Source organism: Capra hircus, chromosome 1, assembly GCF_001704415.2.
Source record: "Capra hircus breed San Clemente chromosome 1, ASM170441v1, whole genome shotgun sequence".
Taxonomy (NCBI): Eukaryota; Metazoa; Chordata; class Mammalia; order Artiodactyla; family Bovidae; genus Capra; species Capra hircus.
Window position 1 is genome coordinate 71,054,417 of NC_030808.1, and position 15,289 is coordinate 71,069,705.

The following is a 15,289-nucleotide window of genomic DNA, read 5'->3' on the forward strand; positions in this document are numbered from 1 at the left end:
AAAGAAGTAATTAATTATGTGTTTAGTTTCATAAATAAATATTTTAAAAACTATTTTCCCAGTTTGGATGAAAAGAGGATTAATTCCTGGCACTGGACTGACCTTGGGTTTAGATTTCAAGAGAAATCCGAAAATACTGGGGCTTCTGTATTACAAAGAATTGTGCAAAGGCAGTGTGGAAGTTAAAGCACTGCCTATGAGTAAATTATAATCTCACTGTATAGGATGTATGTAATAAATTAGATGATTAACTTATTAATGTTTATGATTTTCTAAGAGGATTAGGAAGCTTGTTCTGATTTTTTTCCTGTTTCCACCATAGGTTGCTATTAAGCAGATTAATTTACAGAAACAGCCAAAGAAGGAATTGATCATTAATGAGATTCTCGTGATGAAAGAATTGAAGAATCCCAACATAGTTAATTTCTTGGACAGGTAAAGAGAGATATTTCTTAAACATTGGGAGAAAAATGATTTTGGAGATTAGCCAGACTAGGGCTGAGTGTCAACACTGGAAAGTAAACTCAAAGTAGGGAGAGAGGTGAAAACAGCATGTTACAGTTTGTGATGTTAGTCAGTGAGTCGTGTCTGACTCTTTGTGACCCCATGGGCTGTAGCCCTCTAGGCTCCTCTGTCCTTGGGGATTCTCCAGGCAAGAATATTGGAGTGGGTTGCGATCCCCTTCTCCAGGGGACCTTCCTGACCCAGGGATCAAACCCAGATCTCGCACGCTGCAGGCAGGTTCTTGACCAACTGAGCCACCAGGGAAGCCTATGTCACAGTTTAGAAGGTCCCTTTTCTACTTAGGCATCAGCTGGCAATCAGGAGAAGGCAGTTAGATGAAGGACATTGCTGCTAGTGCTCACAACAAGTCCAAATGATCAGGAGTAGAAACACTAAGGAAAGATTGGCTGTGGTTCATGTCTTGATACAGAGGTGATTGGCCTCTGTATTTTTTAAACTTTCAGGTCAATTTTATTTCAGATTTTGTCTTGGGAAAATAGCATGTTTATCAAAACCTCACATAATTGAGGAATTGACGTTAAATAACAGAACAAAAAGTAGAAGAGAAAATTATGTATTTTACAGCCTTTGTTTTTTTGGCCACACTCTGCAGCATATGGGATTTTAGTTGCCTGCCCAAGGGTTGGCAGTGAGAGTACAAAGTCCTGATTACTGGGCCAACAGGAAATTCCCTTACAACAGATTTGTTTTTAAAGCAGGATGTCTATGTGAATGAAAGAAGAATAGTAGAAAAATAAATGAGATTATAGTAGCGATTGTATTGGAGATAGGGAATTATAGGTGATTTTTTAAATTTCCGTATTTAAATTTGTTTTGAATGGATTAAGAGAAAACATACTTTTAGACTTTAGGCCTACCTCTGGAGACCATGTTCATAGACATAAACTTTCCAGGTACATTTCTCTGCTTTTTAAAATAGTATTTCAAGTCAGTAAAGCATGGGTGGTTAAGATAAGCCATAAGCTCTGGAACCAGTTGTGTTTAGTTTCAGATTCTGGTTCTGTCACCTACTGGCTATGTGACCTTGTATGAGTTACCCAATCTTTCCAGGTCTCCATCTCCTGGAAGCCTCCATCATCTGGAAATTCATACCATACTGGGTTATTTTAATTGGGATAATCTATGTACACACTCAAGTTAGAATTGTGGGCAAATTTTAAAGTGATTTAGGAAAATCATAATGACCTTCTGTTGCTTTTCTGTGCTGTTACGAAGCGCCTTTTCAGTGTTCTTCCTAGCTATCAGAGCTACCAGCTTTCTGGGTTTTTTTATCAGGGTGTCTAATAATTGAAATCTTCAACATAGAGTGCCATGTATTTAGAAAAAGTGAAAGTGTGGATGTATTCGGTATGTTCTCTTGTAGCTACCTGGTGGGAGATGAGTTGTTTGTGGTCATGGAGTACCTGGCTGGGGGATCCCTCACTGATGTTGTCACAGAGACATGCATGGATGAAGCACAGATAGCTGCTGTGTGCAGAGAGGTGAGTTTGCTCCCTTTTTGATAAGTTACAGTAACATGTGATTAACCCAGTTGAAAAAAGGGAAATATTTATTTGTTCAAGTAGTATACTTTTGAGGGTAAGAGGGAGTGCCATTAAAAATATATCACTCAACAGTGGAAGCAAGGACAAAGTGGCATATCTTCTCCCTGCTGCTGCTACTAAGTCACTTCAGTCGTGTCCGACTCTGTGTGACCCCACAGACAGCAGCCCACCAGGCTCCCCCGTCCCTGGGATTCTCCAGGCAAGAACACTGGAATGGGTTGCCATTTCCTTCTCCAATGCATGAAAGTGAAAAGTGAAAGTGAAGTCGCTAGGTATTAATTAATGTGTGCTTGTGGTTTTATTGATTTCCTTAAAGGTGACCAATGAAATGATATTCATTAATGAATTTTGAGACACACTGTTTAGGCCAGTAGAATTCTGTCACATTGCCTACATCTAAGCCAAAAATGAGCCTTTCTTTTTTCCATGTAATCTTTTTCCTATGGATGAAACTTAGGTTAATGAGATTGTCATTAAAACTGAGACACTACTTCGAATCCTAGGAATCATTATCACAAAGGATGAAATTGTGACAGTTCTTAAAACTGTAATGTTTCCTGTGATTTGGCATCCCTCATTTGTACAGTGAATTATAAGTAAATTATAACCTTTGGTCATGTAAGAACAATATATGTGATGTTTTTCTTTTTTCATCTTTTATTTGGCATTTTTTAAAAAAGTATTCTTCGAAGATTTTAATTCATGTGTAGTTATGCTTCATGGATATTCCTCCTGATTATTTCAGGAAGGATGGAAATAAGAACTTTTTAATAGTTTTAAATATGATAGTTTAATAATATATCCCTTAACAATGAATGTTTGAAAAAATGAAGAATGTTTGGTCACTTAAAAGTTGATAAAAACAAGAATTTATTTATGCCTAATTTGTTTTTCTAGTAATTTTTTTCATAATTGGTATAAAGTTATTTTAAGAGTTCTTCTGTTTATTCCTACAAGTATTTTTCTGGGGATTTATTCTTTTCAGAAATCTGCTTAAATGCTTGGTAAATATGATGTAGTAATATGCAGTTAATCTAGTTTTTATTCTGTGAGTAGTGCAGTGTTTTGAATGAGATTTTTAGTTGTAAAGATGTACAGACTTCATTTGTTGTGCTACTTTAATGCGGATAAGAAATAAAAACACAGCTTTTTCCAAGTTACAATTTATATGCGGTTTACATTAAAAAAACATAGCAAGCAGATTTTTTTAAATTAATCTCATTCTGTTTTTAAGGAAGTGAGAGTACTTTTTCTGCTCTTTTGACTCAGTGCTCTCTGAAATATGACATAGTATCTAGGATATGGCTATAGCTTTATATAAAACCTACCATAGCATAGCATAGCATAGCATAGCATAGCATAGCATAGCATAGCATAGCACCATAGAAGAAAGGAAGAAAACATTTTACATCACACTGAAGAACTGGAGAGAACCAGACTACCCAGTGTCTTATATTGATTAGACTTCTGAGTATCTCATATTCAGATAGGAATGATTACAGGTTTATCCTTTACTGTTGAAAAGTGAAAGTGTTAGTCACTCAGTCACATCTGATTCTTTGCAACCCCATGGATTGTGGCCCGCCAGGCTCCTCTGTCCTTAAAATTCTCTAGGCAAGAATACGGGGATGGGTTGCCATTTCCTCCTCTAGGGGATCTTCCGACCCAGGGATCAAACCTGCATCTCCCGTGGCTCCTGCTTTGGCAGGCGGATTCTTTACCACTGAACCAGCTGGGAAGTCCCCATTACTGTTGAAATGATATCTAAAAAGCCTTGTGCATGTTTACCAAGTGCTGCATACCTTAAGACATTCAATTTAAACCTGAACAGGCCTAGAAATCATATTGACCCACCCGTTCATTTCATAAATGAGAACATTGGAGACTAAGTGATATTCTTATGATATTAAATAACCTGTGGCAGAAATAAGACTAGATAAGACATTATTTAATAGTTGTTTCTGGATAAGACCAGAGTAGGAAGAGCAGGATCTAATTATTTAAAGTGTCTTATTTTTGTAACTTTGTGTGTGACAGAATTTTTTTTCTCTGTAAATGTATTATTAGAGTGTCTTCTACTAGATACTAGAGGTGGTACTCAGGTAAGTAGTGTATATGAACTTCCCTTAGACTTTTCAGGGACTATTTCATTGATAGGTGTTTTTCTTCTGTTCAGTGTTTACAGGCATTGGAGTTTTTACATGCTAATCAAGTGATCCACAGAGACATCAAAAGTGACAATGTGCTTTTGGGCATGGAAGGATCTGTTAAACTCAGTGAGTAACAAGTGAACAGATAACGTTTATATGTTACTTATAATTTTCTGCCTTTTAAGTAAAAACTCTTTTCCTGCTATTAACATTTTTATGACAATACATGGAGTCGGGGAGATTAGCAGTAAAAAGATATGGACCATCAGCTGGACAGCTTGAGTTTAAATAGTGGATCTACTACTCTTTGCTGAATAATTTTGGGTGAAATCATATAATCTGTTTATGTTTGTTTCCTCATTTGTATAAGGAAAATAGTAGTACCTATCTCAGAGAATTCTTCTGAGTACTAAAAATGTAAAACACTGAGGAGCAGTGCCTGGTACTATTGTAATGTTGGTGCTGTCTTCCAAACATAAACTTGGATTTGTCTCTGCTACCTGTTGGGGTAGATTTTTCTCATTATGCTGTTCATCTTTCTTTGAATTTGGTAGATGGTGGTCTAATTAGGAGAGGCCTGTGTGACCCAGACATCAGAGATGACACTTTTAGGAAGAAAATTGTTTGTAAACCCCTTTCCCTAATTGTCTTCTGTATCAGACATGATAGAGTCATGGGGAAAAAAAACTCTCTTCCTCTGCTGGCTATAATCTCAGTTCCACCCATGCCTTCTGGAGGATTCAAGAACTTCTACTGAAGTTTCTCCAACTATGCAAAATGCAAGACATTTCTTGGATTAGGAGACCAAAAACTATTTCTTCTGTTTGCCTAGAGAATTTGGCTCCTTTTTCAACATCTCTTTTTAAAAATAGATTCTTCAGGGCCTTCCCTGATGGTCCAGTGGTTAAGACTTTGCACTTTCAATGTAGGGGATGTGAGTTCAATCCCTGGCTGGGGAACTAAGATCCCATAAGCTCTGTAGTCCAGCCAAAAAGTGGAGAAAAAAAAAAATCCTTCAGAGGTTATTCAACTACAAGAATGAGGATTTAGTTTCTATTTGATGGTCAAAATATATAGTTAATAATTGTAATTTTAGTGGGAAAGCTAGAAATTGATATTCTCATACATTTTGGGTGGATATACAGGTAAACTAAATTTGACCTTTTTGGATAATATTTTACCCTGGCTCTGCCACTCACTAGATGAATGACCTTGGTGTTCCTCAGTTTCCCCATTTGTAAAATGGAAGTCATAATAATAAATGTATCTATCATAAAGTTAAAATGTGGTATGTTTTTTCTTATGAGGTACTTGAAACAGTTTTATAAGCGCTCATTTTAGCTATAAATGTTATGATTTGACCTAACAATTGCCTTCTTAAGACTGTCTGCTATAGAACTGCTGAACATATGCACAGCAATAAGTACAAAAACGTTCTCTACAACCTTGTGAAGAAAACCAACAATATCTGAAATAATCTAACAGTACAGAAATGGTTAAATACATTATGGTATTTTTATGTTCTGTAAAGTTGTGTAGTTACAATAATAAGGTAGGTTAGTATAGTAATACAGAATGATCTCTAAAAATAGTTTTAAAAAGCAGTTTACAAAGTATCCTAAGTGAAATATTTAAGTAAAATAAACCAATCAGTTTGTAGATATTTTTTGTATATTTGGAAATGTATAACAGAAGTCCCAAATTTACAGTCCTAAATGTTGACAGTATTTACATGTGGAATAGAATGAGTTTAACAGTAGAAGGAAGGAAACGGTTTTAGATTCTTATCTTGACTTTCCTACTGAATTAACGCTGGGTTCTAAATTAGGTATCCTGCTCCTCAGTTATAAAATGAGGTGGTTGGAATAGAGTAATGCTGGAGAAGACCTTGTGGGTACAGTTGCAGTTAAATGTGTTCTTTTTCTAGACTCTCTCACTGACTCATATGCTTCTTATTAATTCTAGCTTCTGTTTTTTTTCTTCAAAAGTAGTGTCCACTTCCTGACCTTTGCCTGATTGACAGTGGACACAGTTTTGGTGTCCAGCTTTGGTAACTTTTTCTTTTAGATCTTTTTCAACTTTATTGAAAGTTTTAGGATAAAATTAATTGTTTAGAATAAAAACCTTCCTAATAATTTACCTTCTTCTTTTTGGGAAGTAAAAGTTAAAAAGTGAGAGTGTATAATATCAAAATATCTGTAAGCCCATTCTGGTGTACTTTATTAATGCATTCTTAAAAACTAAGAGACTGAATACTCAAGTATAATTCATTAAGTCATATAAAGTAAACTCCTAAGACAACCCATGAACACCATTAACTCAAGATGTTTTGTATTTTTTTTGTTTTGTAGCTGACTTTGGTTTCTGTGCCCAGATCACCCCTGAGCAGAGTAAGCGGAGTACCATGGTTGGAACGCCATACTGGATGGCACCAGAGGTGGTTACACGGAAAGCTTATGGCCCCAAAGTAGACATCTGGTCTCTGGGTATCATGGCTATTGAGATGGTAGAAGGAGAGCCTCCATACCTCAATGAAAATCCTTTGAGGGTAAGACCAGTTAAACACTAAACTTACTTTCAGAAAATAATTTTCTTTAAATCATTAATTTAGAACTTGCATGTACTAGGAACTGGCCAAGGATTTAGGATACAAAATTGATTAAAAACAACAAAAAGACAACCCCAAAAGCCCAGTCTCTTCTCTCACTCTATATCTAGAAAGTATTTGCTTCTGAGTTATTGAGTCGAATGTGTTAGGTTAAAGAGTTTGTAATTTTTTGATAAGCTGTATTGTTTCTTAAATTTGCACATAAATAAGAATTTGCTCAGTTTTCTGTAGAATTAAGAGACGCTAGATATAAGCTTCAGGTTACTGACTTTGAACTTTGGTCTTTGTACCCCCAGGTACAAAGAGGAAAGCAGGATCCCTTCTGTGAGGAGGCTGGGTAGATGGCAGTGTTAAAGCCCACATTCAGACAAAAGAGTGAGGGTCCCCAGAAACAGATGAAGTCAGTAGACTTTAAACGGTTTCATGTTCCAGCAGCTGAGGTAGAGTTCCAGCTTTCCTTCTTTCTCTCTTTTTCTCTTCCTTTCCTTCCTCCCTTTCTCCCTTCTTCTTCTCCTACCCTCCCTCCCTCCCTTTTTTCCTTCCTTCTTTTACATTACCATATATCAGTAGTTATTAAGAAAATGCAAATCAGAACCTCTATAAAATCACTTCATGCCTACTAAAATGACTAATAAAAAAAGGCAGAAAATGATAAATATTGGTGAGAATCTGGAGAAACTGGAACCCTCGTGCATTGCTAGTGGGAATGTAAAATGGTATAGCACTTTGGAAAACAGTTTGACAGTTTCTTTAAAAATTGACATTGAGTTACCATGTAACTTGGCAGTTCCTCTGCTAGGTAAATAACCAAGAGAATTAAAAGTATATATTCACCCAAGAACTTGTCCACAAATGTTCATAGCAGCATTATTCATAATAGCCAAAAGGTAGAAACAACCCAAATGTCTGTCACCTGATGAGTGAATAAATAAAGGTAGTATATCCATATATATATATACAAGAATCCTTAAGGATTCCAGCATATATATATACTACTTTTGTTTATTCACTCATCAGGTGACAGAGATTTGGGTTGGAAAATCCCATGGTTGGAGGAGCCTGGTAGGCTGCAGTCCATGGGGTTGCTAAGAGTTGGACACGACTGAGCGACTTCACTTTGACTTTTCACTTTCATGCTTTGGAGAAGGAAATGGCAACCCACTCCAGTATTCTTGCCTAGAGAATCCCTGGGATGGGGGAGCCTGGTGGGCTGCCGTCTGTGGGGTCACACAGAGTCAGACATGACTGAAGCGACTTAGCAGCAGCAGTATATCCATACAGTGGAATGTTATTTAGCCTTAATAAAGGGAAAGATGTACAGATACATGCAGCATTGAACCTTGAAGGCATTATGATAAGTGAAAGAAGTCAGGCATAAAAAATTACATATTGTCGGATTCCCTTTACAGTTGATTGATTCCTCATTTGTGGTAGGGTAGTTAGGTTCTATAACACAGCAAACACTGAATTAACAAATACTGAACCATTGCTTCTAGAGGAAGTCACATTTTTGTTAACTGATCAGTACCTCACCTTGCTTTATATCTGTTTCTGTTTAAATACACTTTAATATATATTGATGATTCAGTCATGTTGGACTTAGAGCCACTGTAACTCATGCTTGAATTTGGCTTATCAAACCAGTACATTTTCTCATAAGGCATGTCATAGCCTTCTTGTCCTTAGGAATGCTGAATAGTACGCTGCTTTTCACCTCTCTGCAGATTTTTATAGATGACCACAGAAGCACTGAGCGTATTGATTTGGAGGTTACAGATTAATTATAGTGAACAGGTAAATTCACCTATATGGAATCCTCAAATAATGAGGATCAGCCGACTATGAAGGCTCTGGAACAGGCACAGCCATAGAGACAAGAGATTAGTGGTTTGCAGCGACTGAAGAGAGGAGGAAATGTAATACATGTGAGTGTTCTTTTTGGAAGGATAAAAATATACTGCAGTTAGACATTAGTGATAGCTGCATAGTCTTGCAAATATACTAAAGACCTTAAATTATACATTTTAAAAGGGTGATGTGAATTACATCTCAGTGAAGTAATTATTTTAAAGTTTTAAATTGCCATATATGACTACAGACTTACTGCCAGAAATATAAAAATTTTTTCTCCAATTAAGTTGGACATGCTGTAAAATGAGCTACAGAGGCCAGTATAATGGGTATATGCAGAAGGTGCTCTGTCGGGATTGTGTTGGATTTTGATGCTCATTTTCCTATTGCTTTTCATCCTCTTGCAGAGATTCCAGTTCAACTGAGCAGTTAAAGTACTTATATAGAAGTGATTAATTTTAAAATGCTGCAGAACAGTTTTTAAAACTGCCAAACTGGTTCATTCATATGTTTGGCAAACACTGATTTAAGTACTTGCTCAAGACACTCAGATCAATAAGGTGCTATGCAAGGTACAGGCTTAAAGAAGCAACAAGAATTTCTGCCACTATAGAAGGAGGAGAAAGACAATTTTTAAAATAGAAATAATATATAATATGTTAAATGAGGGACCCTTAAGTACTGGGGCCGGTAGGCAGAGAGTCAAGTGTCCAATATCCAAAGAGTGGTTAGGGAGGCTTCACTGAAGTAACATTTGAACAAAGGAAATAAGAGAGTGATACTCAGTTACTTAAGGGAAGAACATTTCCATCATGTGTAAAGACCCTAAGCAGGAGCATTTCTTATGTATTCAAAGATCCATAAGGATTCCAGCATAGCTAGCCTGCAGTTGAGTACACAGCAGGAGAAAAAAGGGGGATCAGTTAAGACATGAAGCCAACTGTGGTACCATAGGCCCTTGTAAGTATTTGGCTTCTGCACAAGTAAGACGAGGAGACTGTTGGAGAGTGTTGAATAGAGAGGTGAAAGTGATCTTCCTTCTGTTTTAACAGGATCACTCTTAGATTTTGATGGGATTACTTTGCTGAGAAGAGGTTTTCAAGAGAGGCAAGGGCAGAAGCAGGAAGACCAGTTAGGAGGCTGATGCAGTGATCCAGGCAAGAAATGATGATAGCTGAGACCTGAATGGTGTTGAGGGAGGCTGGAAAAAGTAGTTAGATTCTGAATGTATTTTGAAAGGAGAGCCTACATAACAGAGAGGGAGAGATGCCCCTAGGAGTTTGGCCTAAGCAATTGCAGTGATGAAACTGAGGTTCTCCTTGGCTGAAATGAAGAAGACTGCAGGTAGAGAAGAGAAGTGGAGGTGGCCGGTACCAGATCAGGAAGTAACATTTTTAACTTGTTTTGGACATGTTAGGTTTGAGGTACCTGTTAAGATATCCAAGTGTCCATGTGGATATATTGAATAGGCTGTTGAATGTGGAAGTCTGGGATCCAGGATAGAAATATAAAATTGTTAGCTGTAGAATGTTTTAAAACTCTGAGATCAGGTCACTGGGTCTAATGGGCATAGACAGAGAATAGAATAGATATGGCTCTCATGTCAATGTATGGCAAAACCAATACAGTATTGTAAATTAAAATAAAGTAAAAAAAAAAAAAAAGAATAGATATGGCTTGCCTCCTGAGGCACTGCATAGTTAGCATTGATCCTAGTTTTTTAGGATATATTCAACTTATCAACTTTTTTTGGAAGTGCTACATCTATATTTATAAGTTAATTGGTTGTTATTCAGTCACTCAGTCATGTCCAACTCTTTGCAGCCCCATGGACTGCAGCATATCAGACTTCCCTGTACTTCACCATCTCCTGGAATTTGCTCAAATTCATGTCCATTGAGTCAGTGATACCATCCAACCATCTCGTCCTCTGTCATCCCCTTCTCCTCCTGCCCTCAATCTTTTCTAGCATCAAGGTCTTTTTAATGAATTGGCTCTTCACATCAGGTAGCCAAAATATTGAAGTTTTAGCTTCAGCATCAGGCCTTCCAGTGAATATTCAGGGTTGATTTCCTTTAGGATTGACTGGTTTGATCTCCTTGCTGTCCAGGGGACTCTCAAGAGTCTTCTCCAGCAGCACAGTTCAAAAGCAGTAAGCACCGAAATAATCAAGTCACAGTATACCATGCAGTTTTAAAAAGCAGAAAAATACAACCCATAATGAGGGGGGAAACCAGTCTATTGAAACCATCCCAGAACTGACACAGATAAAATAATTCATGTACAAGGTCATTAAAATAATTTTAATAGTTGCGTTCCAGATGTTAAAAGAGTTAAGTAAGACATTTGAAAGTTTTTTTTTTTTTAATTCAAATCTGACTTTTAGGTAGTAACTAGAGAGTTTGAGATTGTATTAATGGCAGATAATATAATGTAGATTAGTGATTTAATGATCATAGATATAATAATAAACTTAATATGAAAAATAAGGACTGAAATGAATTTCTTAAAAAATGAAACAGTATCAGTGAGCTGTGAGACAACTTTAGGTGTTCTCATATGTGTTTGATATAAGTTACAAAGTTTTAAAACAAAAAACCCAGTCAACCAAGAAATCTGCAGCCAATAATCTTGTAAAAACTAAGGTAAAAGTTTTCTCAGACATACAGAAGTTTGAAAGAATTTATCACCAGTGGATCTATACTACAAGAAATATTAAAGGAAGTCTTTTAAGCAGAAAGAAGAAGATAATGTGGCTCCACACAAAGAAATGAAGAGCATGAGAAGTAGTAACTGTGTTGATATATATGGACAGTATTTTTCTTATCTAAGTATCTTAAAGAAATAAAACTGTTTAAATATAACAGTGACAGGAGGAAAGAGCCTGTGTGTATGTAAAACAACAAAAGTGATTAAATATGGCAGAAGAGACAAATCTCCCATTCAGAAGAATTCCAAATAAAGTACGTAGGTATTCCACCTCAAAGGAGATGGAGCCTAACTCCCCTTTCCTTAAGTGTAGGCTGCAAACAGAGAATTTCCTTCCAAGGAGCACAGTTTGAAAAGGGGGAGAAAGGAATAACGTTCCAGTGGAGAAACCTAACAAACATTACCTAAACCAGGCTTAGATTAACTCCGTATCATCAGTGGTAAATCATGCTGATAGTATACACCTTTGATATGATGTCATGCAAATGGCACTCTTTTTTAAAATTAGTTTATTGATTTCTTTTGTTTTCTGTGCTGGGTCTTCGCTGCTTGCTGCCCAAGCTTTTCTCTAGTTGCAGTGAGCAGGGGCTGCTCTCTGGTTGTGGAGAGTGGGCTTCTTATTGCGGTGGCTTTTCTTGTTGCGGAGCACAGGCTCTAGGGTGCGCAGGCTTCAAGAGTTGCTGCTCCCAGGCTCTAAAGTACAGGCTCAGTAGCTGCGGCACATGGGCTTAGTTGCTCAGCGGCAGGTGGGATATTCCCAGACTATCCAGGGATATTCCCGGACTGTCTCAGACACAGGGATTGAACCTGTGTCTCTTGCATTGGCAGGCAGATTCTTTACCACTGAGCCACCAGGGAAGCCCTGGCACTCTTTAACTTTGATCTCAGTCTAATCCTGAGAGAAAAAGATAAAGAAAAATTCCAGTAGAGAGGCATCATACAATATAAAACCTGACCAGTACTCCTCCAGACTATCAAAGTTGTCAAAAAGAAAGTCTGAGGCATTGCTGTAGCCAGGAGGAGCCTTAGGACACATGACAACTGAGTGTAATGTATGGTGTCTTGGAACAGAGACAGCAGAGTGGGAGAGTGAGTGAGACAGGGATATCTAGTGTGAATGCTGGAAGCCCTAAGGCCCCCTGTGAGGTTAGTGATGCTAGTAGCAGGGGTATATCTTTTTCCTCCCCCATACTTAGCTGCATAGGTATAGGCAAGATGTAGGCAGAATTTTAACCATGTTTAGCCAAGTGAATACTATGAAGTATGAGAAGGCCAAAGAAGTGATCGTGTGAAAGGGATGATAGACACTGGAAAATCAATGGGAATTTAAGTCCTTTGGAGTCAAAGAATTACTGGCATTGGGGAACTAGGAGTGAGAAAGCTAGGAGATAGAGTACAATTGAGATTTAATAGTTGCAGTTACTGATACTGATGGCATAGCATGTGACCATGCGATGTGTGTGGCTGAGGCAGGCGAACGGACAAGAACATCAAAGAAGACATCAGGGAACCGTAACAAGCATCTTTGTATACTGAAATTGCCATGAACAGGGAGAACTGTATGAAAAAATTTGACCCAGAAAGGGGAATATACTGAACCAAATGGGTATTAGTATGGAGAAACTGAGGAATGACTGGGAGACCTGGGCTGCTTATAATCACTAATATGAATGAAAATAAGGACTGTAATAAGATTTATCCTAAAATGGAGAAAAGGTTACTAAGTATTTGGAAAGGAGACATACCTAATGCAACTGCTTTTTTTTTTTTTTCAATTTATTTCTTCTTTTAATTGAAGGATAATTGCTTTTCAGAATTTCATTGTTTTCTGTCAAACAGCAACATGAATCAACCATAGGTGTGGGCTTCCCTCTTAATCCTTTTTGATGAAAGTGTCGAGGCTCATAACTGTTATGATCTTAACTTGAAAATAACTGCTAGCTCAGAGATTATTTCTTAGAATGAAATTTTTAAATGAAAATTTGGAAGGAAATGTCATGTAAAGAGAAGTGAACTTAGGTAACAAGGAAATGGACGCACTCATATATGGATGATTTGTGTCAACTGATATCCTTTTTTTGATGGCATTTTGGTAATACAGCAGAATCTTTAAATAATTCAGTAGAACATCTAGGTGACCTTGAGTTGATACTTTATCCAAAGTATGATCCATGAAATAATAAATTGGACTTCATTAAAATTGGAATAATCTTCTCTGAGACATTGTTAAGAGAATGAAATGACCAGTCGCAAATACTGAAAATATTTCCTAATATTTCTAAAATGCATATCTGATAAAAAGAGTGTTATCCAAAACGTACAAACAACTCTTAGAATTCAACAAGGAGAACATCCTAATGTGAAAATAGTGAAAGATTTGAACAGACAGCTCATCAGAGAAGATCCACGGGTGGCAAACAAGGCACGTAAAAGGATGTTCAACATCATATCGTTAGTGAGTTGCTAATGAATTAAATGCGACTTCCCTGGTGGCTCAGATGGTAAAGCGTCTGCCTACAATGTAGGAGACCCAGGTTCCATCCCTGGGTTTGGAAGATCCTCTGGGGAAGGAAATGGCAACCCACTCCAGTGCTCTTGCCTGGAAAATCCCATGGACAGAGAAGTGTGGTAGGCTACAGTCCGTGGGGTCACAAAGAGTCGGACACAACTGAGTGACTTTACTTTCACTTTCAAAGAATTAAAACAAAAATGAGATAGCACTACAGACCTGACAGAATGGCCTAAAATTCACACATCATTATCTTACGGATTCCATAATTTATATTAGGGTTCACTCTTGATGTCATTCATATATCCTGTGGATTTGAACAAATGTATACTGAATAGTGTGTCCTTTATTAAAGTATCTTAAAGAGTATTTTCACTGCCTTAAAAATCCTATGTGTTCCATTTGTTTATCTGTAGTTATTTAGATGTAGCTAGTTTAAAATTTTTTAGAAAAGGTTTCAACAAATCTCATTGTTTTAAAATGTTGTATAACTTGGGGAAAAAATCTTAAAGATAAATGAGATACTATTTGTTAATTGTGAAATTGTGGTCATTTTTCTTTATACCCTTATGTATTATAATAGTTTTTTTTTGCCAGTGTGTATTTGTAATCCAAAAAGAGAAAAGGGTGAAGATAATTTTGAAAAAGAAGTCAGGGAAATATAACATCTAAATATAAAGTTTAAAATATTTAACCAAAATGGGTAGAAATAAGAACCTTACTTTAGTGTGTATGCCGTTGTCTTTAAGTAACTTTTAAAGTACTCTCTCACTTTGTTGAACTGTCTCAAGTTTGTCAAAATTATTCTTGTGTTTTTAGGCCTTGTACCTGATAGCAACTAATGGAACCCCAGAACTTCAGAATCCAGAGAAGCTGTCCCCAATATTTCGGGATTTCTTAAATCGATGTTTGGAGATGGATGTGGAGAAAAGGGGTTCAGCCAGAGAATTGTTACAGGTGAGTTTGGAAAGAATACTATTTGGGGGGAAAATTGACTTATTTGAATAGCCAGCAGAAAGTTTTCATAGGGTTAATAAGTATATTTCACTGTTCTTTCATCATCAGCAGCGTGGCAGCTGCTGCATTTTCGGATTTTATCTGCTGGGAATAAAATATCCATAACATTGGAATAAGAATACGAGTTTTTACATATTACCAGTTCTCACACCAGTTCATTGCCGTCATGGGTATCTGAATCATTTAACTGAGTTTTTGTAGTACTGGAAGAACTAAAAAGAATACACTTTCAACCATAAAAGTGATATATTGATTTTGTTGATTTTTATATAGGTGTTGAAATATTTGTTAAGTGAATTATGATCTATAAAGTAGTCTTTAGGGCTTACTAGAAAAAAATATTTGGCTTCTAAACTTGTGATATTTACACATTTAT

The 15,289-nt window shown here is 36.8% G+C and overlaps 1 protein-coding gene across 1 annotated transcript in view; it reads left to right on the plus strand.

Annotated features, from left to right (window-relative positions):
• PAK2 (p21 (RAC1) activated kinase 2) overlaps positions 1–15,289 on the plus strand; it is an 83,015-nt gene that overhangs the window by 63,848 nt on the left and 3,878 nt on the right. Inside the window, exons 10-14 of the mRNA XM_018046304.1 lie at positions 323–435; positions 1,889–2,006; positions 4,246–4,345; positions 6,571–6,767; positions 14,716–14,853. Of these exons, the coding sequence (XP_017901793.1) occupies positions 323–435; positions 1,889–2,006; positions 4,246–4,345; positions 6,571–6,767; positions 14,716–14,853 (666 nt within the window). The remainder of the gene's footprint in view (positions 1–322; positions 436–1,888; positions 2,007–4,245; positions 4,346–6,570; positions 6,768–14,715; positions 14,854–15,289) is intronic.